Source organism: Pempheris klunzingeri, chromosome 11 (genome assembly GCF_042242105.1).
Source record: "Pempheris klunzingeri isolate RE-2024b chromosome 11, fPemKlu1.hap1, whole genome shotgun sequence".
Classification (NCBI taxonomy): domain Eukaryota; kingdom Metazoa; phylum Chordata; class Actinopteri; order Acropomatiformes; family Pempheridae; genus Pempheris; species Pempheris klunzingeri.
Window position 1 is genome coordinate 5,247,984 of NC_092022.1, and position 24,321 is coordinate 5,272,304.

General features: G+C 42.9%; 2 protein-coding genes across 3 annotated transcripts; one reads left to right on the forward strand and one right to left on the reverse strand.

Annotated features, from left to right (window-relative positions):
• Positions 1-1,052: 1,052 nt before the first annotated feature.
• mmp23ba (matrix metallopeptidase 23ba) lies at positions 1,053-9,552 on the reverse strand. Of its 2 annotated transcripts, none has more exons than XM_070839616.1 (8): positions 9,210-9,552; positions 5,472-5,604; positions 4,529-4,668; positions 3,893-4,060; positions 3,591-3,755; positions 2,615-2,725; positions 1,535-1,661; positions 1,053-1,430 (listed from the first exon to the last, which is right to left on the reverse strand). In XM_070839616.1, exons 1-8 carry the CDS (start codon positions 9,319-9,321, stop codon positions 1,256-1,258), a joined length of 1,131 nt encoding a protein of 376 aa, XP_070695717.1. In that variant the 5' UTR covers positions 9,322-9,552; the 3' UTR covers positions 1,053-1,255. The 2 variants fall into 2 exon arrangements, with proteins under 2 accessions (XP_070695717.1, XP_070695716.1); XM_070839615.1 differs by having other exon boundaries at positions 5,472-5,608.
• A 1,385-nt stretch (positions 9,553-10,937) lies between these two features.
• Positions 10,938-15,226, forward strand: ubiad1 (UbiA prenyltransferase domain containing 1). The gene is made up of 3 exons (XM_070839693.1): positions 10,938-11,174; positions 12,495-13,114; positions 14,319-15,226. Exons 2-3 carry the CDS (start codon positions 12,553-12,555, stop codon positions 14,804-14,806), a joined length of 1,050 nt encoding a protein of 349 aa, XP_070695794.1. The 5' UTR covers positions 10,938-11,174; positions 12,495-12,552; the 3' UTR covers positions 14,807-15,226.
• The last annotated feature ends 9,095 nt before the right edge of the window (positions 15,227-24,321 follow it).

Sequence of the window (24,321 nt, forward strand, 5' to 3'; positions counted from 1 at the left end):
CTGCAAACTGCCAGAGTAGAAAAAAAATGAAGGGAAGTTGAGCCTAAAAAAAAATCCAGCCTTGAACCCAACTTGGTAGTTGCTGTCCAAAAGTGATGTCATTCTTTGCACTGCACACTTTGTCTCAGTACTTTGTTCTTTCGGGGGAAAAGAGGCACAGACTTTGCTCTGCCTTTGTTTTTAAATGGCTCTGCAACTGCAGAATTAAACCAATAAATTCTTTGATTTTGAGCCGAAGAAAAATAAACAGTTCGGTTTCATTCCCTGCAAGACCGCTCGTTGCTTTCACTGGAACTGGTGCAGAAAAAAAAAAAAAAAAAAAAATCCCCCTTTGGGTGTCTAGAGCCAGCACTAAATGGAAATGTTCATTAATCAGTTTTATCTATCCCTGCCCCCACCGGAGCCCTTCTGCAGATTATTACACCTGATGTGTTGAATAAGCTTGGAAGGAGAGCTGCTCTGTCTCTGGAGGCAGACTGCTGGCTTCACTGTGAGGCTAGTAAAGTAAGCTAGACGTCTGAGGTGTTCCATATGCGGTTTAAGGTCCAAATGCTTCCAAAGACTGTCGACAACATTGCTTATTCTGGCTTTGGTAGCTTAGTTTGGTCAGTGTGTAAATTATTCAAATGGCATGCATCTAAGCAAGGCCTTCTGTTACGTTTAGGCCCTTAAAATGAAACACATTGGGGGACGTGGATATTTTTTGGATGACACTTTTCCCCTGGGACATCTAGTGGGGGGTTTTGTGTCCACTGTATATGAAAACACACTCTATACCAAATATCTTCTGATTTAAATCACTGATCTTTAATTCGTTCCCATTTTGCAGGGGACACCCAAAGCGCCCCCGGGTGGCCTTGGACCCCTCAGCAGCCAGAGCTTTGAAGAAACCCAGGCCCGATGACTCCAGGGTAGACGTTATTGTTCCAAACGGCTGACGAGGGCTGTGAGGATCTTTCATCACCAAATAAAATGCAAACCGCAACATCTGTCATGAACGGCTTTTCACAGTCAGGTAGTACTTTGACTACATTTCTACTTGTCATGGAACATTTATTATTTGCACATCTTCAAACACGTGAACACAATGACAAAGACGGTTGTATGTGGAAGATACAGGAAATACAGTTATTTAAAAAAAAAAATATGTGCCCTAGTGAATGAGGTCTCATTGTGACCGTGTGTGTGTGTGTGTGTGTGTGTGTGTGTGTGTGAATGTGTCCCGTTTCAGTGTGCAGAGGAGCGGGCGTGGCCTTCAGAAGCGCACACGTAGTCGCCAAGAGTAGTTTGTGAGAACTTTGTCTTTTTTCTTCACGATGCAGGTGTATGTGCCTTCGTTGATGGCGTTGGCCACTATAGTGATGTGGTCATCTTTCAGGGAGATGTAGTTCGGGTGAGAGGACTCCAGCAGCTCCCCGTCCTTGTACCAGCTGAAACAGAAGTCGGTCTCTTAATGGAAGAGTTTGGTCTCGACCTGCTCTGTGGCGCTATATAAACAAAGATCGGTCACTGCGGTCCGGTGGGAGATACTCACTATACTTTGCCTTTCTTCGATGCTATTTTCTTCCCACAACGAAAAGTGAGCTTCTTGCCCTCGACGACCAGCTTGGTTTTGGTCCTCGGGGGTGTCGGGGTGGGAGCCACGGTGGGGAAAGGGAATTCTGAGGGGGATTGAAGGGAGACATTTCAGCAGATGCAAAAATCAGAGACGACACTGTGCTAGAGAGAAGAGAGATTATCTTATACTTCGGTGCATGTGGTCGTCTGGACATGTCACAGCTTTCACTGTCAACATTTCTGATGCAGACCCCATCACATCAGAGACTTTTATACACTTTTCACAACCCCTGACCTGCCGGCGCTGCGTCTGTCTTATCAATATAATATCTCCCATCTGGCTTCTGACAGACACAACAGGCCTCCTTGTGATCAATTCAAAGCCTGCTTAAAAAACAGTCGCTCTCGTTAATGCCGCAAAAATCCAAATTGACCTTGTGTGTCTCTAACCCTCAAGCCACAGTCTGAAATTCCAGCGGTTTGGAGTCACTCAGGAATTTTCCACAGCCGTACAACGTCTCCCAATCAACAATGAGGAACAGATTACTGCGAGCCAGGAATCGTATCCTCTTGCCTCTCTCCACACTGTCCCTTGTTGCTGACAAAAAATCCCAGAAAGCCACAACAATCTATGGGCTGTGATGGTTAAAAGGAGCCATTTCCTGTTGTGCAACAGTGGACCTCCGCAACAGTGCGTCCCACAATAAACCCAAAGAGGCTTAGGCTGTCAGACAGCTGTTATCAGTGCTCGGTGTAGAGACAGCAATCAACAGGTACCTCTTCTGCTCTGTCAGTGTCCTGGCCTAAAACACACTTTGCCTCCCTGGGGATGCTGGTATTCTCCAGAACTAAACACAGACCTCCTCCAGTGGCAAGTGTAATCTCCCTTCAAATCAGATTCTTGAAAACTCCCATCGCAGTTCTGCATGGCTGGACCTGTTGGCTCCCGTTGCTCCATTGGCAAACGGTTCACAGCAGCTCCCTGCGCTGCTCAATTGAGAGAAAACCTTTTTTTTCCCCCCTTGGACGGCTGCTGCTTTCTGCTGCTGCGTCTTACCGTAACAGAAATCACAGCTGGAGGGGCAGTGCTTCTGCATCAGCTTGCGCTTGCTGTCGCAATAGCCTTTCCGAGCCCAGGCCGGACAGATAAATAACCGGTCCAAACATCCTGGAAGAGAGGGGGAGATGGAGTGAGTGCTGGAGGATCAGACAACAGCTCTCAGTCAGCAGCAAAAGAATTTGGATCCCTGAACTGGTTTTTGTTCCAATGAAAATGACTCACCGTAATACACGCTAATGATGAGTCATGTGTAGTTTATACAAAATTCATTAATGCCACGTTGGCTTTCAGCGTCTGATAAACACTGTGGTCTACATTCTGGTCGACTGCGACCAAAAATGGGTCATAAGGTTTTGTTCTGCTGGTTCTTCTGATGTAATTCTTCTAAAGCCGGGATCAGACTGCACAAGGTTTTTGCCTTTCGGGGTGGCCACTGCATCAGACAACATGTTGGACCCAAACCAGCCGCAGCCTGCCAACTTTCAGGACGTGCAGGTGAAGGGGAAGGTGCTGCCAGGGTCCACGTGACAGCACCAACAACATCATTCCTCTTTCAATTTGGCAAGTTTAACGATTAATGAGAACTTGTTGAACCGGGTGAAGAAAAGCAAAAGAGTTGTGGACAGTGTGAGGCTCCCCAGATGCTCTCTCAGTGGGGATAAAACCAGCAATGCGTTTTCGTTCTTGACACCCCGACAAGTCTGTCAGGTCGGGTCAGCAGGCCCACCGTGTGGTTTGATCCCAGCTTGAGAACTGAATTAGCTGTCTAGGTCATGAGGGTCTTTTCCATTCATCCAAGAAGCTTCAGTGAAGTGTAAAATGTCTTCAAGACTAAATGAATACATGTATGTCTTTAAGATATCCAGTGTCCTGGATGATTGACATAGTACCTACAACTGTCAGAACCCAAAAGAAAAACTTTCCCATTTGGGTTCTGTTAGAGAAGTAAGAAACATAAGGATCGTGAACGTACCGTAGAGGCGGTGCATGCCCCACACCTCATCCTGTGTTATTAGTTTGCGCCCCGTCAGAGTTGCATTCAGGTGCATTATAGCCTTCGGGTTCATGGAGTGCATGAGTCCCAGGAGGTGGCCAATTTCATGAGTTGCCACATGGACGAGATCCGTCAGCCAGACCCCTGCAACGTAGATACTGCTGATATTTTCTCCTTCAGTTACCGTGCACCCCACGAGCTGTCCACCTCAGCATCGGCCGCATCCATCATCTTATGGGTTAGATATTAGCAGCTTCGACAAACCCGATAAAGACACATACCTTTCTTCCAGCTAAAGCGCATGTTTCCCAGAATCCAGTACTCGTGGTCGTCGAAGTGGATCTCTCCAGTTGGCGGGAAGAAAGCGTGAGCCAATTCTCCCGTGATGCCGTCGAAACAATGGTGCAAGTAGGACTGCAGACAGTCTGTGTGGTTGACGGGGTAGAAGCCTGCCAAGACAGAGAGAGAGACATACCTCAGAGCCGAGGAGGGAAACCCTCACTCCATTATTCCTGCTCTGTGTAGACTACAGCGCCGGGATGATGAATTACAAAAAACAGAGCTTTTTCTTCAGCCTTCACCCCGCAAGATGACAACCATTCCTCTCACTGTCACTGAGAATTTATGCAGGAGCCTGGAGTTTGCACCCAAAGGGACAGATAAAGCATAATTTAGACTGCTTCACCACGGGCTGACATGCATGGAAGTTGTTAAGCATTTTTTTTTTTTCATTTAGAATTATGAATCATGCTGAATATAAGCTTGGTAATATAGTCGCGGCGCTGTGATTTAATACGTTTGGAGGCAAAGACGTTGACAGCACGGAGAGAAAAACAGTAACGACAAAGCAGAGGTCTGGAGCTCGGAGCCAAGGAACATCTGTCGGGGAGTGATGCAGCCACATGCAGGGTACCCACCGATCTTAATGTCTGATTCCTGGTCAGCTGGCACCTCTCTGAAGGTGAACGGCGAGATGTCGCTCCACATGCCAAAAGCCTTGGCAATGCCTCGCCGCGTGTCGCTGGCATTTATCAAGTTTGTAGGGAAGGAGAGCAACCTGCTCAGAAACAACAGCATTATGTCGTTAATACTGTCTCTACACACATTCCTCTACAGCACAGGTACCTGCCAAAACACAATGGCTACTGTTCAGACAGACCAGAATTCCCACAAGCACAACAAGTACAGCTCCATTACTGAGACTTGATATTTTCTTATATCTCGGCTAGGGTTAGACTGACGGGGATATTTTTTAATAGGAACCAGATATTGATATGAAGATAACATTTTATTACTCAGGAACGACTGAAATTTGGCGCATTATATACTTTTCGTCTAAGGTCCTTTAAAGCGTGTTGGATCACCAAAACCCAGTGATTGGTCCTGCCAAGATGACTCCGATATACTAATAGAGACTTATTCTTTCAGCCCCAGAAAGAATAAACAGGATGTTCTCCAGACACAATCCTAATGTGTAGTCGCGGGTGTGAAAGTCCACCATACACGCCTTTACTTTCCTCCCTGACAAATTCAAGTGGAGGCCTCTGTAAGGTGATCACTGTCTGACGATGCACTTGGAACACTTTGTCCTGCAACCTTCAGCGGACGTCTCGACTGGCACGAGATGAGGGGATATAGACAAGCTCTTCAATTTGGGTCGAGCGACTCGACTGAGGCGCAGCTAAGCCGCAGTCTGATTTCAAGATCTTTACGACTCTGAAGCTGAAAAAATATCTGTGCTTGTGCTTTCCTGCCAAGGCCAACGTGAGTCTAGCTCATCAGGATTTGTTTTCCCTTTTCCATTTTCTACAACTGTGCTTTGCTGTTGTGTCAATGTGAAGAAGAAGTGCACATGAATACTTGTATGTCAGCTTGAACTTGTCCCATTTGAGCTGCTCCGGGGTGAGGGTGTAGCGCTTGTTCCTGGAGAGGTGAAGCACTTGTGACCGGGCCTCTTTGCGGATCCCGATGAGCAACACAGTGGTGTAAGCTTCTTCCTTGGACAAAGAAAGACTTTGAGTTAATCACCTCGCACTGAAGTGAAGATTTACTGAACCCTGAGTTACATGAAGCTATTAATGATTTCTAATCTAAAGGCAATCAGCCTGGACCGGGCCTCCGAAAGTATTCAATGAGATAAATGAATGTTTTTGTTGCATCAGTGCTTATTACCAACCCAGGAAAGAGTCTGACTGTAGAAGCTGCAGCCGTTAAACTCCATTTGCTGTCTCAGTTGCTGTTATTTTGGTGTCTTGCATCATATTACGTATTAGATTTTCACACAAGGGCATTCCATCTAACAGAAATGGGAAGTGATCAGCAGTAACAGTGCTTGAACATGAGGTATGATCCTTTTCACGGATCAGCTTGTGTCTCCAAGTCATCTCACCTGGCTTCTGCGCTGTTTTAATAGTTTTGAAAAGCTGTCTATGGGTGCTTTGCATTTTAGTGCTTCCATAAATATTCTGTGACTGAAGCTGAGTCGAAGTTTGCCTTGGCTGCGATATTCCATAATCGCGATTGCACCGGTTGATAAAATCTAAAACTTTTTATGGAGATGGGTTTAAGCAATAAATCCACTTTCCAGCGCTTGAAGCCGGGCCGTGATTCTGTTCCAAGGAGTCCAAACTGTGCTCGAGAGCAGGAAGGCCTCCCGTCCCAACTGATGAATTTAAGGAGGATTTAAGGAGACATACATTAAAACCTAAGAACTACTGAAGCTACATACAGCAGCCCAGTGCCCTGAATCTTGACTTCTTCACAACGTGCCATTTTTTTTAGCCTTATTAACTACGTGCTTAGAGACTAAGCAGGTGTAAGATGCCAATAACATGCAGGCTGCAGTGAGAGGTGTAAAGGCCTCAGTATGCTTCAAACTACGGAGAGTCGTACAGCGTCTCAAAGGTCCTGTCACATCTTCTCTCTCAAGCTCTCTGTTTTCATCGTTCTCACAGTCTTTTCTGTTACTTTTCATGCGTCCAAACTGAGCACAACACTGTGAACGCCTTCTAGGAGAGACTGCCTAAACATGCGCAGTTTTCCATTTGTAGGATCCATTGCGTTGAGGCTACAAAGATACGTACAGGAGTTCCCAGAGAGGGATGTGGGCTGTGGGCCTGTCAGCTCATCCGACGGCATCTGAACCTTCCACCTTTGTCTGTCAAACAGCGGAAATGAGGATCAAACGCACCACAAAGCACAGAGTTTACGCAGCCATTGCAGCTCTCACGCCTCATTTTAGGAGAAACTGACAGAAAGTGTCCGCTGTTATCCCCATCTGTAAGATTCACCACGCTCTCCTCTGAAAGCAGGCTTGTTGAGTGTGTCCATTCAGAACGGGTGTAAACACTTCTGCTTGTAAAAGTAATCAGACGATCAATCATAAGAACTAGTTTATTTAAAGCATACCGAGGCCCTAATGGTGTGTTCAAAGTCACCGTAGAGCCAGTGAAGGCAACAAGGGGTTGTGAGATGATTAACAGAAGAGGAGAGCACAACAAAATATTTCTGCTGCACAAACTCTCATTAATTTTGCCATCTTTTCTTAAATCTTTTGGGGTTTTTTTCTTGCATTTTTGGCACTTTCTTTAGAACACACTGAAAAAAATGTATTCATGCTTGGAGACTTGTGCTCTTGTCCTCCAGCGTTTTCTTACTGGAGTAAAACACTGAGGATGGAGAGCAAATATCAAAGCCACTCCCCTCACTTTGTATTCAACACCCTATCCTGTGGTTCCTGTTCCTGCTTCGCCCAGTCAAGGAAAATAGATCCAGCACTTCCTTCATTTCCTTACCAAAATAGTGAAACAGGGGCAGGCAGTCTGGCAGACTGTCCACGCTGCTGTCTTGAATGAACTTGGTGACGTCTGTTGCTCTGTTGTTAAATGTGATGTTTCTGTGTTTCATCGTTCGCACTGGTCATTGTTCTATACAACAGCTGCTTTCCTGACCTCAGCTAACACACTGGAGTCTTGTGCTCAGTGATTTACGAGGTGTTTAATGTAGGAAGGCCAGCGCGGTTCTTTCCGTGTCGTGTCTTGTTAGATTCACTGCAAATCTAATCTCATACTTTGGCACAAAAAAAAAAAAAGATGAACCGTTAAACCGGTGCGCCAGACTAAACCTTGATGCCAGTGGTGAGAGCTGACTCTCAGGGCAAAACATCTGAGGACTAATCCCAGAGGATCCCGGGGGGAGTCTGGAGGAGTTTAACCTCATTGCCGGAGACTGTCAAGACACGGATTATGATTTTCATCCTCAGTTTCAGAAAAATTGATTCTGTGCATAATTCAAAACCCAACCTGTCAACTGAACTCTTCCTCAGCGTGCACCTTTGCCTGACAAACTGAAGCTGGGAATGAAACAATCGGAAAATGCAGCAGAGCGCAGGTATACAAAGTTAACTGTCAGCACTGATAGAAAATAGTGTCAGTTAATGTGACTCATCTACATTTTGTGATGCATCTACATTATGAATCATGCCAATAGAGCATTTCAGTGCAGATAAAAGAAAACACGTTAAAAAAAAAAAAGCTCTTTCGCTGATACTTTACACTGTAATGTGTCTTTTACTACTTTGCTGTAATTCATTCTACCAGAAGCTTATTTAAGGCACTTATGTAATCCTCAACAGCAGTCTTCTTGATTGACACATAATGAGAGTGTGTGGCAAAGGAAATGACATAAAGCTATCCCTGAGGCTCTGTTTCACAGCGGGTGGGTGGCAGTGACAGAAGCTTTGTGGAAGAACACATTCATCCAATTCACAGAGGATAATAGGCTACTGTACAGGGATCCACTCCATGGTTTAAACTAATTATGGTATTCCTCTGACTTCTCCACCTTAACCGAGCACTAATTCATTCTGATGCGTACTGCCATGGCTAAACCATAACCGAGTGATTTCATCTGATGATGTCCAACTAATAATACGTTTTAAGAAACTGGAGGTATAATTGAAATTGCATGGGCAGTAGATCTCTATTAAAAGTCTTTAAAAGCTGGGAACTTCTGCATAATTAATCATACTTCATTTACTCTTTTTGCTCTCGTTCAGACCTGCGACGGTCCTGATGCCTGTCGCTCAATACCGAAAACCATGCTTCATTGAAAAATGTTACAATTTAATATAATTTCATTGACTTTCTAATGTTTACAGCTTCCGCGACACATGATAATACTACCAATTTATCTTAATGTTCTTGTGGTAAATTCGGGGTATAAAGCGTCCACCATGTATCACTTTTTTTTTAAACATAATTACTACTGTAGGAGTGGAAGACAGTGGACAGGAGTTGAACCATTTACGTAAAAAGTTAGCTACTGTTTGACATAATTGTTGCCTCATGTGCCGAATTGAAAAGTGGCTTTCAATAATAATAAATAACTTCAAGCTAAAGCATCTCTACCCTGCGGCTTCACAGACGCGTAGGTCCACTTGTTAAGTCTCAGATTTTTGAATGGAGTTTGGTTTTTTTTTTTTTTTTTTTATCTTTTTGAAATTACTTCTATGACTTAATGATTACAAACCAGACAATATATCAGACATGCAGAATTGCAGCGACAGCTCTTACATGTCGCGAAGTGCTCACAGCATACCTCTAACCTCCAGGAGGGAAACGCTGTGGCTTGTTGCATCCCTGCGAACAGAAGACTGAGCAGCGCAGCAGCCAGCAGAGGAGCGAAGCCCCCGTCTCCTCCGCGTAAACATCTGGGAGTCTGACAGCACACCATGGCTGCGATATTACACCTCCAGGAAAAAAGAAACACACACATACACACACAAATAATCCCTCAGCGAAGACTACACAGGTTTACCATCTATGCCCTTGAGCACTACTTCCTGGCCATTGCGCGCTGCGGTGCTGTTCGCTTCTGGTGCTGTGTTGCGGCAGCGCAGTCCAGCCTGCGGACCGGGTAGTGGGAGCAGCGCAGACTGCATCAGCTCTGCTCGGCTCTCTTCCGCACGGTGCGCCTGCCAGAGGGCTGGTTTCATATTACTGTAGATGGGGCAGGGGGTCAGTGTCGAGACAATGTAATGAAAACCAAACGCGCTCTGTCCATCAAACCACTTGTTGCAGCCACCAGAGCCCAGCTAAACAGAATCAGATGGCTTATTTTAAACACGATTTTATTTTTTTTTTTTGGAGGTTTTTAGGTTTAGTCTTCTCCGGATCCCCTGTGGCATGCACACACACTTTCCAGGCAGGGAGGAAAACAAAAGAGGACATCACCCTGGACTGCTACACTGATACAGGACTGCAGACAAAATCCAATTTAGCATGTTATCACATGAAATACTGCAAGTTTCCAACTCCACAGACGTGCAGCTGCATTGTATTATCCTTCTAACTTTCTTCCAGAGAATCACATTTTTAGTGTTTAGAGTTTTGTGAAGTTTCAAAGCTTTATGTCTCCTTCCACTGTGACTTCTAAGCATTTCAGTCCAGTGAGAGCAGTGTGACATGAACATTGCAGGATCCACAGTGAGTATAGTAGGCCACTGATTGCTTATACTGGCATGGGAAAGTTGATTTAGTTCGCTGCCAGTTGTAGAGGGGACTCTGGGCTGCATGGGTGCGTAAGCTCTTGGTGTACTTTTGCACACAAGACACCTCGCCCCTTGTGCACACCATCCACTTCTACTGGCTGAAAAATGTGCAGCGGTATGTGTGATATTTGGGCCTGAAACTGAAAAAAAGAGTTATATTTCTGGGTGGAAAGAGAAGAAGGGGTTGTGTAGTACATTGCTGTGTCGTTTTCTTACCTAAACATCTGCATGTTTCATTGAACTGCAGTGAACCTGCTTGCAGGAATGATGCATTTGCACCTTTACCTGCTTGTGAATTTCCCTGTTGTGGGATTGATAAAGGAATATCTTATCTTATCTTCAGCATCTTATGCCTCTCCTGTGATTTTGTCCTTTCTTCCTCATGCATTCATTTTATTTTTCTATTTTTTGGGTGATGGGTGAGTATTGGACTGGTTAGAAGCTGCGGCCCCATGAAGCCATTAGTTACACTGTATGTTAGACAAGCCTGTGATGACGAAATGACCCTTTATAGACCCACTTAACTATGCATATATGAACTACGATCTATGGAGACTCATTGTTGAATTTCATGGAAATATTTGACAGTATTAATAGGAGAGTACTGATTATTTATTTATCTACAAATTACATAAAGCCTTTGTTCATAATAATAAACTCGGTAACCACTTTAAATAATTTAGATTTAATATCTGCTGGGAATTTAATAAACACTTTTTTTTACTTTATTATTTTTCGTATAGTGACAAACTGTGTGTAGGAATTAATTGCGAGCCGGAACCAATGTTCGAGAGCTGCGGTTTCTTCGACCTCTAAGCAACGTTGCACATCTGGAGGAGGAAATGGCGCCCGTCGGGTGCAGCGGGGCTTACGGTTACCAACCAGCCAAGTCCCCCCGGAGTTGACACGTAGGATATCCGACCGGCCGTCAGCGCACCGGGCTCAGCGGGCACAGGGACATGTTTTTGAGCGGAGAGAGAGGCAGCATGAGTCCGGTGGTGAAGCCGTAACAGGTAGGAGCTCCGGTCAGACATTTCCTCCTCTGTGTCCCCGCACAGAGAGCGTTAGCTCCGCGGCTAACCACTTAGCTGTAATCCCATAATCTCAGTAGTTAGCCTCTGGTTGTTCGCCCCTCCCGGTGCCTTTATGCAGCCGGAAAATGTTCCTTTCTGCCTAAACTGTTGTCCCCAGCATCCACTGTGGGTGGTATCTGAGGGAAAGCCACGTGTACAGGCAAGCTAATCAGTTAGCCGCTGTTTGTTCAGGTCAGAAACCTCCCGGTAACCTTACGGTGAACTCCAAGCAGCTGACGGCACCGTTACGGTTTCTGAAGTCCATTAGACAACCGCAGCTTGTCCAGAGTCCTCAGTGACACCAAGAAGGTGGAGCACATCACACCGGTTCTTAAATCCCTCCACTGGCTTCCAGTGTGCCGAAGGATAGATTTTAAAATCCTATTATTTGATTACAAAGTAATAAATGGCCTTGGACCTAAATACATAACTGACTTACTTATAAGGTCTGAGGCGTCCAGACCCCTCAGGTCACCTGGTGCAGGTCCCCCAATCAGAACCAAGCAGAGCTTTTAGTGTCTCTGCTCCCCACCTGTGGAACAAGCCTCCTGAACACCTGAGCTCTGCTGAAACTGTCAGCGCGTTTAAATCAGGCCTTAAAACATCTTTACTATTTACTGTGGTTTCCAGTAATAGAGGTACATAACTTCTTTTAATTTGTAACTATTTCTACACATGCTTTTATGATCTTTTCCATGCAGTTTAATGTTTCTGTGTCTTGTTTTTATGGTGCTTTAAGGCCCCGTAAAGCACTTTGAATTGCTTTGTGTCTGAAAGGTGCTATATAAATAAATTTGCCTCGCCTTGAAACACTACAGCAGTCAACTATACCTGACTCCCCCCCCTCTTCTAACCAATGGGCCTGCTTTTATCTTTACATTAATATATCTATTGCAATAACTTGGCTATTTGTCATGCAAGCAATGTCTACATTTAAAACTAGGTGTTTGTGACCTTTAAAACATATCAGACATTTAACCGTCTTAATTATCTGATTATGTGCAAAAGAATCAGATAATATTATGGGATCTGTGTATTTCTGTAAGGGAGGCAATATTTAAGGGATTATTAAAGGGATTCTGATTAAACTGTCAAAATGTGCAATAGGAATATATTTACATTAAAGCACAGTAACTTCATTTGATATTATATGTGATATTTAATGTGATATATGATTGCTGCTGAGTTTCCTCTATTTTAAAATGGTACAGAATGTGTGAGCTGTCTTGTAATTTTGTTGCTCTGTTTTTACCGCTACAGGAACACCAGAATCTGAAATTTGGGAGTGTTGCTGGTACCGTAGACTCCCTGCAGAGGAATGGCCAAAGAGCAGAGACAAAGCAGGGCAGAAACATTTGTGCTGGCTGGGTCAAATGGTCACAACGGCCAACAATGGCAGACTGGCTTGAGTAACCCAGCCAGTCACTCTCCAGGCACCAACCACATGTCGAGGATGGCCCGCGTAGCATCCGATGTGAGGCATAAGTGCGCGGCTTACGTGCTAGCGCTGAGACCGTGGAGCTTCAGTGCCTCGCTCACGCCGGTGGCGCTCGGCAGCGCCTTGGCGTACAAACTGGAGGGCTCTGTGGACTTGGTCATCCTGATGGTGTGCGCGGTGGCCGTCCTCGTAGTCCACGGGGCGGGCAACCTTGTGAACACCTACTATGACTTCTCCAAAGGAATTGACCACAAGAAGAGTGATGATAGGACTCTTGTGGATGAAATCTTGGCGCCGCAGGATGTTGTAATGTTTGGAGCGTTGTTATATTCTTTGGGGTGCTTGTGTGCCACTCTGCTGTACTTCCTGTCTACGCTCAGACTGGAGCACCTAGCCCTTATTTACTTTGGGGGACTCTCCAGCTCTTTTTTATACACTGGAGGTGAGTCACATATTAACTTGAATCTCTTGAATTTCTGGCTCCCTACTTCATTGCTGCATGTTCGTGGTTAGTGTCCTAAACAAGTATGTCACTTTCACGTTAACCACTATGGTCACTCAGTCCTGTAATGCTGGTAAGCTCATCTGTCCCTGGACATGCACTTTTCATACTACAGCTGAACCCAAAACAGAAAATTTCTCACGTACCTCCTGTGGTATGTAGGCACACAAATACTTTCACTTTTATGTGTCAGGGTTTTGAGACATTAACCCTGAAACATCCACCCTGACTTACCTTTTTTCCGCTCAAAGCACTCAGAAGTTGAATGTGAGCCACTCAGCAGCGTTGTGTGTTTGGTGGTAAATGTCGCAGAGACAGATAATCTGATTAATCCGCGCACATAAAACCGAAACCGTCTGCATGGCCAGAGAGTGAGTGAAAATTGTTGTCACTTTACATTTAGCAGACGCTGTTGTCGGCATCATCTGCTCGCCTTATATTTAATCACAGACCCTACCAGCTCAGCTACAGTCAAATGTTTGAATGGATTTTGGTGAACTATCCCTTTTAAGGCAGTCTGTGTGTTTTTCAAACACGGCACCTCTGTGTGACATTTCTCTAGGAAGTGAAGTTCATTTCTGAAAGGGGCTCAAGTTTCAGTTCCTCAGTCTGCACATTTCACAGCATTGCAGCAAGTCTGAGAAAAATGACCCTGCTGATGTCACGAGGGTTATGTCAGCTTGGGCTTTGACGCTAAACATGTACAACAAAAACCTGCGTTACAACCTTGGGGCAGTGAGGTTTGAAAGACTGCGTTAACCAGGCAGACTGCAAAGATGATATTAGTTGCATTATGGGAACTGTAGGATTCAGTGTTTTTCAGAGTCAGGTCAGGATATCAGTCTGTGCAGCATTTATTTGGCACCATTCTATTTTTTTTTTATCTCTAGTGTCTAACTAATCATTAGCTCACTCTCAGTCCGCACCCTGATATTCATATTAATAAAGATAACTTTCACTGATATTTGTTTGTGCACCTGTTTGATTTGTACCAAACGCTACAACTGGCTTCCTGATTTGCACGTGTGGAACCCGAGAGTGTGAATGAAACGGAGAACAGATCCTCTACATCCAGGATTTGGTGACACCTTTCCAACCACAGGTGAAAAGGTTAAATGCAGCTTCTGTTTCCTCTTTCCCGCAGGCATCGGCCTCAAGTACGTGGCCCTGGGAGACGTGGTCATCCTCATCACCTTCGGCCCGCTGGCGGTCATGTTTTCCCACGCGGTGCAGGTGGGCTACCTGTCGGTGCTGCCGCTGGTGTACGCCGTCCCGCTGGCCCTCAACACGGAAGCCATCCTCCACAGCAACAACACCAGAGACATGGACTCTGACAAGCAGGCGGGCATCGTCACCCTAGCCATCCTCGTGGGCCCCACGCTGTCCTACGTCCTCTACAACCTCCTGCTGTTCGCCCCCTACGTGCTCTTCTGCATCCTCGCCACCCGCTACACCATCAGCATGGCGCTGCCCCTGCTCACGCTGCCCATGGCCTTCCCCCTGGAGAAGCAGTTCCGCAGCCGATGCTACGCCAAGATCCCCCAGAAGACGGCCAAGCTCAACCTCCTCATGGGACTTTTCTACGTGTTTGGGATTATTCTGGCGCCTCCTGGCAGCTTGCCGCTACTGTGATTAAAAATAGCTTTGATAAATTTTAAATGTTGTTGTTTTAATACAGACTAGTTTATGTACCTCTTTGTATTTGTACAAAGCTATCCGGGGGCTTTAACTGGCTTTAATTTATTGTCTAATTTATATGTTGAACAGAGATTTTAGTTTAGGTCCTCCTCCGTGACACTGAAGGCATAAACGGATGTATTTTGTTCAGTATTAAGCTATAAAGTGTTGGTACAAGTAAGAGGTGTTGGAGTCATTTTGTAGCGGTGAGCAACGTTTCATCATACAAGGACAGACAATAAACCTCCAGCTGCCATATTTGTTGTTGTTGAAGACACAACACATAATACTGATACCTAAACACACCAATAAACCATTATTCTCAACAATGTCCTCTCTGTACGGTACATACTGTTTATTTCTTTATTGTGATTTTTTTTTGGGGGGGGGGGGGACGGTCAGGGTGGTCAAATAGCATTTCATTGGATTGTAATAAAACTCACTGACGCTGATGTTCCACGTCTTCATTTTGAATCAAAGCTCAGTCTTCTTCCAGCTTAAACAAACATGATAATGTGTGTAACATGCAAAGTGAGCAATGAGAGGTTGAATTAGAAATGAAGTCTCCAAATAATTCCTGATTCACCTGGTAAAAATTAATACATTCAAAATGTGAAAAAAACAAAATGAGGTTTTCATTTGAGATAGAACAAAGTTCATAAAGAGAGCAGTAAATTAATCTTGGCAGGTTACCTGGTTTATAAATGATTAAATGGACCCTTTGAAGAAGGAAACAGTGGTGTTCTTTGTGTCTCTTCTCAAAGTGACACTGTAGTGAACATAATAAATATTCTGTGAAAAGACCGACAACAGACGCCTCAGGACTCTGATTATATGTCTTTGTTACACAATAACTGACTTGCAGTTTGGAGTCTTGAAAATTTGGAAAATACTTAACATTAAAAGTTGTTAGGAGCATGTTCCAATTCAAATGTACACCTTAAAAGTGGTCATGCACACCAGTAACTTTTAAATATCTGAAATGAAACAATCCTGTCGTCATATTTGTTTGTTGTCTTATAAAAATCCTGATCAAAACATGCAATCAAATTTAATATGAACATCAAGGAAAATAAACTGAATCTACATCGATTGCTGATGGTATAAAGAAAATCTTTAATCTTTATGATTTGCAATTCAATTTATAGTAACAATTTCAATGTGGAAAAAAGGCCTTGGGAGTCAGGAAATACCTGGCTGAGGTACCTTGAAAGTGCTTGAATCTCACTCCTAAAACGCTGTATGAACCCTGTGACTTGACACCAAAGTAATACGTGTTGTTTCATTTCACACTACCAGTGCTTAGTAAATGATCAGAGTCAATATAGGAGAAGTAACCGGTCACATGGGAGGATATAACATGTATGTTAAGCGTACAGTTGTGATAAACTCTGGCTTTGTGTAGCATGATGTCTGTCAGCAGGGGGCGGTGTGGGACAACCATTAAGCCAATATGTTCAAGTCACAGTTCAGCTCTGATTATTTGTACATTCTGTGAATTAAAAATGTGAATTTGTATAAATAATAATTCAAATTAATATAGACATTTGTATCAGTTTCATCGGGTTATTTACCACATCTGTAGCACAACTTTTCATCATTGTTGTTTACTATCCTGTCACTACAGTATTATACAAGTTCGTTGTCCGCCTCAGAGAACACAGAAGCTACAATAGGAATATGATCATGCTGTGAAATTAAATTGCAGCTGTGGGTTTTTATAAAGCACGGTCGTGTAGTGGTTGAACCCCGTGAATCCTTGCAGACATGAATCTTTGAACGCTCATTAACATGATGAGAGATGAGAATGAGAGGGAGACGTATCAGGCTGGAGGCTTGAGCCGACTAAATGGCTCCTGAGGGCCACACAGAGGATCACATGTGGAGATTTGGAGACATGTTTCTATATTCTCACTTTCCACAAAAAGGAAAGTCTACTGAACAGGTTATAGCTCATTTGTTCTTGTTCTTCAATCGATTTTAAATGAATTGCACATTGCAAATTCAATCTTAGTCAGTTTATGCCCTACTATATTCCACATATTATATATATATAGAGTTATAGTTATAGAGTTCCGTCCTGTTCCTATGGAGTCCAGTCTAAAGTTACCTTGGTTATATTTTAGTGCCATGCCGAATTACTACAGTAATCTACAGTGAGTATGCTGCAGGATGAGAAGGGAAATCAAACACTTTAATTTCGTAAATACATGGTTTTATCATCAGTGTAGATGTAAATCATAGTGCTCTGAATCTGAGATTGTAGGGGAGAGCGGGGCATGTTGTCAAATGGGTAAGTTGTCACACTGGTTGCAGCTCAAACATCAGTGGGCGTTTTTCTAAAAAAATCTAACAGCTGCATGAGCAACTCACTGTTCTGTGGTTATTCTGTTATTGACAAGCAGTAGCTGGCACAGTAATCAGAACAGTTATCACATTTTTAAATGTTTTTTTTAAATATATATTTTTCAATTCAAGAGAAAAAAAGGTGTAATTTGATACTTAACCCTGGAGAACCCACGGGGTCAAATTTGGCCGCTGTTAATTGCTGCTACCCAAAATGAACAAACATAAAAAAAATTGTCAAATTTAACTTCAAAAACCCAGAGTGCCACTTCTGACCCCTGCATAGAGACACTTAGTGGATGAATATTGAACTGACATGAGCCAGAGTGGTAGTGACAAGATGAGCTGGAAACCTACCCAAACAAAATCGTCTTCTCAGCAAACCAGTGGTTGGTAAAATTGTGTATTTTTTGTTAATCTATTTAGTGTTAGCTTGCAGAATGCCTAGAAGTATGTTTTATATTCTTTTTGGATAAATTAGCAACTCTGAGCTAGTTCAAAAAACGATGGGCCAAAAATGACCCTCTGGGTGTATGGGTTAAAAAATGTCGGGTCAAAAATGACCCTTTGGTTCTTTGAGTGACTTTGTAGATGGAGAATGGTGACAGTCCTGTATTTGGCTAAAGCCTTGAAATAAATTCATTTGTATAATATATTTTACTAAGTTACCTCGGTAGTACAGGGCCAGAGACTAATACTTATAATAATTATAATAATATAATAACTTATTACTTATTTTATATATAAATATATATAATAAGTAAATTGCCGTCGATGTGCTGTGTGCAAGGACCTCAAAACTGAAATGCACTGTGAAAAATGTGCAGTTCCTCCCCAACAAAAAAAGAAATTGACTACCACAATGTCTAGTGTGAGTTCCTCTCTCTAGCAGAACAGATGTTTTGATAAGCAAAGACCCATGGTGTTAGTTTTTTGGCCTTGTGTTCTTGTTTCCATTGGCCAAAGTGTGTTTGTACATTTGAAATCCAGTTCTAACATGCAACAAATAAAGCAAAAAAAACATTGTTAAATGTAGCTGTGTGGTTGACTGATTATTTTCCTAAGTTTAAAATAGTTTGCATTGACAGTGTTTGTTATTGTGATTCTTTGAAATGATACGCCTAAAGCCCAATGGGTCAAATTTGGCCCTAATCCTAAATTAGGGAATAAAGGGTTAAAATTGGAAAAGTGGATATGTTGGTGTTCAGTGAACTTATAGCAGTCATTTAATGCATAGTTCATAATTTTCCAAAGAAGAAAAGGGTTCTTGGGTTCTCCAGGGTTAAATCAAAAGTACTGCACTCATGCTAGCTTGTGTGGTACCAACACACATCACTCTTTTGGTGATGTTAGTATAAAACAACACTTCTCTCTGTAGAAGCTGACTTTTTAGCTGCTGAAGCTGGTGTTGTAATCAACACTATATGTGCCCGTATGGTGTTTCACACAGTATTAGTGGTGGTGAATGAACTGTTAGAAATGATGAGGCCACATTACACACGCACGGGGGAGTACATGATAAGCCTTTCGTTAGAAAAAATATGATCATAAAATATCCTTTTTTTTTTTCTAGAATAAATATGTAAACAGAAGGAAGAAAATAAAGACTTATTAATCTGTCTTGCCCATGTTTGTATTTGTTCATTTATTTATTTAGATGGGTTGTTCTTGTTTTACACTGATGACGCCCAAAACATCTGTATGAATATATCAGATTTTAAACTGCAAAGATGAGCGCGTAAAGCCTCTAGTTTTGTTTGCAAATCTAACGTGACAGTTTTTACCCCACAAAGTGACAGCTTAGCTTGTGATGTGTCAATGTGTCACAAATGCTCTCTCTGTACTCAACCATGCATAACTACAAACTGAAATAAGATTCAAGATTCAAAAGATTCAAAGATTCAAAGACTTTATTGTCACATGCTCAGCAGTTACATGAAGCAATCGCTGGCAGTGAAAATCTTGTGTCTCTGGTCCCAGTAACCCTGCTAACTATATCAGTAGATAGGAAGATAAGACTAAAGATTACACATTTGCGCACAAAAAAAATTATTTCATATGGAAAAAGAGTGACAGGAAAGCAAAAGGATGTGATAAGATATCCTGCTCTCAATTTTCATAAGCCTGAGAAAGGTTTTTAAGTTTAACTTTGAATATAGATATGGTTTTTATGGATTGCAGCTCATCAGACACGTCCACAGTAACTAAAAGCTCCTTTTCCAGCTCCTGAAGACCTGGTGGGTCTGATGGGGGAGTAGTCAGTGAGCAGGTCAGAAATGTAGTGGGGAGCTGAACCAGGTAGCACTTTAGTGACCAATTTTAAAGTGAATTCCCTTCTGAATGGGAAACTGGTGAAGTGATTTAATAAAGTGTAAAATCTGTTCAAGATGAACGCATGAACCAGCTTCTCAGAATCAGTTGTCATCAATCTTTTTTACTTATTTCTCAATTGGTGGAATGATGATCTATTGATATTTGATATGTGGATCTCAATGTCAAGGTCCAGCATCCAGGATAACACCCATTATTATTATTATTATTATTATTATTTTCCGGGGCCAACCTGTGTGTTGCATTCAGGGTTTGTTGTGTTTATTACGAGCAGTACATGAAGGCAGCATTAGTAGTGACGCAATGCATGGGCGTGTTGTCATGGCTGTGAGCTGCAAAACCCTCCAATATAGTAAACACTTATTTGTCCTAAAACAAGCCATGTCAGCGCTGGAGGTGGACAGCGACATGGGATTATATTTTACCACAAAGTAAACATTCTTGGCTAAGACCCGGTAAGTAGCTACAACACAAAATAAGTTGTTTTTTATGCCAATAAAGGATGGCCAAACATGAGTTAGCTAGCTAGCGTCTACGTTAGACAAGCTAGTTACGCACAATCCCACCGTCCTCTCTTGAAGCCACGCCGAACCCAGTTCATAATTTTGCCAATTTTGTTACCATGTTGTACCCTATAGCTGGCTGGTTACACATTTGTGTGTGATCCAGTCAGCAGTAGCGATATAGAGATTAAATGTGTCCTGTTTAATTGTCTTTCTATTTAAGATTGTTAAATCGAAACAGCGTCTTATTATAGTGAGAGATAGGAAGCAGCTTCAGCCGATCCCTGACGTTAGCTGTTCATTTTAGAGACTGACACATTATCTATAATAAGAAAGACTGGTTATAAGTTCGCCGATTTAACCAATGAGCTTCGTCTAACAAGATTATTCAATGTATGTCCTTTTAGTATCGTCTAAATGTCCTTCACAGCAACCGAAGTGATTAAAGTGGCAACATTTTGAATGACGTTTGGTGGTAACGCTGTCTCCACATAAGAAAAGAGGCAGTCATCTGGGTTTTTACTTGTTTAGCAAGTAAGCTAACTTCTGCTAGCTGACTAGAGGGGTGTCATGGTTGTTTTCCTGTACCTGTCATCGTTGGACAAGTTGTCAGTCTGTACTTTGTATTGGATGGTAGGAACAGTCGTATTTGCCAGACTTGTGCTCAAAAAGACAGAAGCATGGGGCTACGAGGAGCATGCTCGAATTCATATTCATCAGTGACATGAACACTGTTGGAGTCAGTTGTTTCTTGAGTCGGCTGGTGACTTGCTGAACTGACATGTGTTAGCACCATGTGACATCATGTTAACCCTCTACACCTGTCATGTTTCTGATCATTTGGTAGTGATGAAGCAGAGCTCAGCTGCAGCTGCCACACACTGGAGCTGCAACTGGACATAGTCAGGATTGCTCTCAGCCACACCTACTCGGGAGCAGTCATCTGCTCTTTCTTTGTCCTGTTGGCCCCTCTTGGTTTCACGAATCTAAATCACAATGATCTAACTAGAAATACTTGCTGGCTTGGGTTCAGAGAACCTGGTGATCGGTTGATTGCAATTTGAGAAGAAATGGGGGTAATATATTTTGGAAATTCTCAAGGTAAGACTTCTGAACACTTGGGCTAACCTTTGGAAAGGTTTTACCACTGTGTTCATTCCTGTGTGTCCTACTTTTAATATATTTAATGTTTTATAGGTGCAACTTCACAATCAACCTTGTGGATTATAACTACCTTTTGTCTGAATGAAGAATGCTAACAGTGTTTCCATCTCTCTCTTCAAACATGCAGTGTGTTTATTAAATGACAAGCTTGACACTAGCTGCCACCACAGTAACTAGTACGGCTAGTCACAGGGAAAACAGAATTTGTGACAAATAGCAGAATTTATGGCAAATAACCTCTGGCAATGGCAATGTTATGTATATAGCATGTTTCATTTTAGGTAAACTCAAAGTGTTGCACATTAAAAGGCAAAATTTAACATAAATAGGAACAACATACATGAGTAGATTAGAGGAGCACAAATCAGTAATCCTGCATACAACCAACATTCATTAACATCAACACAGTGCAGCACAATAGTAGGTGCAAGGCTAGCAATAGACAGCGTCAGTGAAAAAGAGGTACTACCTGCACACTCGCTTCAAGCCACAAAACAACGGTCCTGCTCGGATCCTCATCTGGTCAACATGTTTGAACAACAGAAATCACACCCATGCTTATACATCATGAACTACAAATGGCTGACAAGCTCCATGCTGACAGGTGTGTTTAACAGAACAATACAACATTAGAAAGCAGTGATTCAAAAATGTTTTGAAGCACTGCTTTTTAATGTTGTTTCTCTTCATGTACCTGATTTGATGAATTATTGAATTGTTAATGATGATTTGGAAGTTTATTCTCCTGGGTGTTTATGATGGTTAAACACACCTGTCATCCTGGAGCTTGTCAGCCCGTTTGTAGGGCATGATGTCTAAATATGGGTGTGGTTTCTGTCGTTTAAGCATGTTGAAGATCCAAGTAGGATTGAAACGTCATACATTTTTTCGTGGCTTGGAGCGAGTGAGCAGGTGCTACCTCTTTTTTTTTCAACACAGTGCAACCACACGAGCACAGAGACACATACAGGAATCACCCGTAAGCCTGTGAGAACAGGAAAGTTTTTAGTTTGTCTTTAAATGTTGAAATGGTTGTGATCAGGCAGCTTGTTCCAGAGAGCAGGACCACAGTCTGGCTTTAAATGTGATTGTTTTGTGCTGTTCATTTTCTCAGTAAAATGTTATTCCTCCTGTTCGGGAAAGGCCTCTGAAAATATTTCAAGCTCATCAACCTGAAGCACTTGTATGAAACTAAATGAAATATTGTTTTAGGATCAGTCAAGTTATATTTATTCAATTATACATTTTAATATCAGTACAACTCCTGACCAGTCATTAAATTAAGGCATTATTGGCACTAATTTCAGCTCAGGCTTACCTACTACCAGTGACTTCTACTGTTGACCAGTGAGCTGCTGCACTGTGCTGATGGTTTTGACTTATGCCAAGGTGTCTGTCCTCTTAATAGTTTTTGGTTGTATTGGGTGATTGCAGACAATGTTGGGAATGAATGCATGTTTACACTACATTAAGAGTATTTTTAGAACGAGATGTGACGTGTTTTTATGTCAGATAATCCTGCCATTCTGTCCATCATCAGTTGAATTTGCAGAAAAGGCACCGGTCTCACAATATGATGTAAAATTTAAGCATTGACAGAAGGTTTTATTTACCTATTTATTTATTCATGGACCACCCCGAGCTTTGCCTAATGGCCGGTTGACACACATTGAAGAAGGGAAACTGCAGCTTGTTTACTGTTTCCCTTCCAGGATCTTTCCAGCTGGACAGAGGATTCAGACTAACAGCCCTCTGGCCACATGCCAGTCCTGTAATAGTTACAAAGATGACAGTTTGAGTTGCAATGTGTGGCTCTGTCCTGAGAGAGTCAGCACCTCAGAGTCATCCGGTTTGATATAGACTGAATAAACGTCATTGATCTCTGTGAAATTATTTGGTGCTCGTGGCAGCAGCTTGTAGGCGGAGAGGCTCCAGTTAGAACACCTACAGCTACAGCAGGAGGTCGAGATAAGGAAACATCTTTCAATTCCTCAAAGGTTTATTATTCTGTTTCTTTAAATTCTGTGCACTGTCTGACAGATTAATGTTATACATATAAGTGAGGTACAGGTTGACATGGTTTTTATGGCGTTTAGATGATATGGGCTTTAGCCTGCGTGGTACGAATGTCTTGCTCACCTAGTTCAGACCATAGTTCACTGGACAGGAACAGAACTGATTATTTGACTTGGATTTCGCCGTCTTAAACGCGTTTGTCTTGAGTCTTTTGTAATATACTAGAGTGTCCACACGATGCTCGGTCACCTGTCAGAATGATTGGTTGATCATATACCACCTTGCAGGTTTTATCCCAGCGTCTAAGCTTTGTGGTGATGCAACAAGCCCATATTTCAACCATCCTCTCAGTCTGATGATGCCATACCCATGTTGATATATATGTGTGTGTGTGTGTGTGTTTCACTGTCTACTAGAAGAGGAGCTATGTGAATGAATGCTTCCTTTGATGGGATCTAGACCAGCAAGTCTATTACAAGGACAGCAGCAGCTTTGTTTACAAGATGGGAGTGCAGTGTAATAAGCTGCATTATAAGCCTGTGTCTCAACCACTTCCTAAGCCCCCATTAATTTCATTGGCATGCCGTGGCTACACCAGCTGTACATTTGTGTGTGTGTGTGTGTGTGCCAGCATCGACAGAACGTCGTTTTGGCTGGGCTTTTTGAACCATATTGTTGATGTCTCTCACAGCTGTGGTCACATTAAAGAGCATTGTTCAAGGCTGGGAAAGCACTGGGAAGCACACACTCTTCCTCTTCCTCCTTTGGAGGAGCCTGGAGGAGAGCCTGGGCTCGTAATGTCAGCTCCTCAGCAGCGGCTGCACAAACCGGTTCACGACTGAAAATGAGGATCGGATCATGGCAGGTGCCCATTCATCAAAATCTCCCCCAGCTCCACCCCTTTTCTTTTGCCTGAGCACCCCCTTGAAACCCCCACCTTCAAAAAAAAAAAAAAAACAATCCAGACCCTCCCCTGAAACATATTGCCCCTCCCCCTCCCCTCTGCCCTGTGCTTGTCTGCTCATTGGCAGCGGAGCGAATAGTGTCCCTACGGGCTATGAAAGAGAGGGCTGTACATCCTTATGTAGAGCTTGATGCGCGTGTGTTCAT

Excerpts from the sequence above, each read along its gene's own strand:
- mmp23ba (XM_070839615.1), bottom strand. The coding sequence starts at position 9,386 with ATGTGTGTGTTTCTTTTTTCCTGGAGGTGTAATATCGCAGCCATGGTG. Across the intron at positions 2,726-3,590 it reads GGGCATGCACCGCCTCTACG|GATGTTTGGACCGGTTATTT; the intron begins GTACGTTCACGA and ends CCTCTCTTCCAG. Across the intron at positions 1,431-1,534 it reads TCGAAGAAAGGCAAAGTATA|CTGGTACAAGGACGGGGAGC; the intron begins GTGAGTATCTCC and ends CTTCTGTTTCAG.
- ubiad1 (XM_070839693.1), top strand. The coding sequence starts at position 12,553 with ATGGCCAAAGAGCAGAGACAAAGCAGGGCAGAAACATTTGTGCTGGCT. Across the intron at positions 13,115-14,318 it reads CTCTTTTTTATACACTGGAG|GCATCGGCCTCAAGTACGTG; the intron begins GTGAGTCACATA and ends TCTTTCCCGCAG.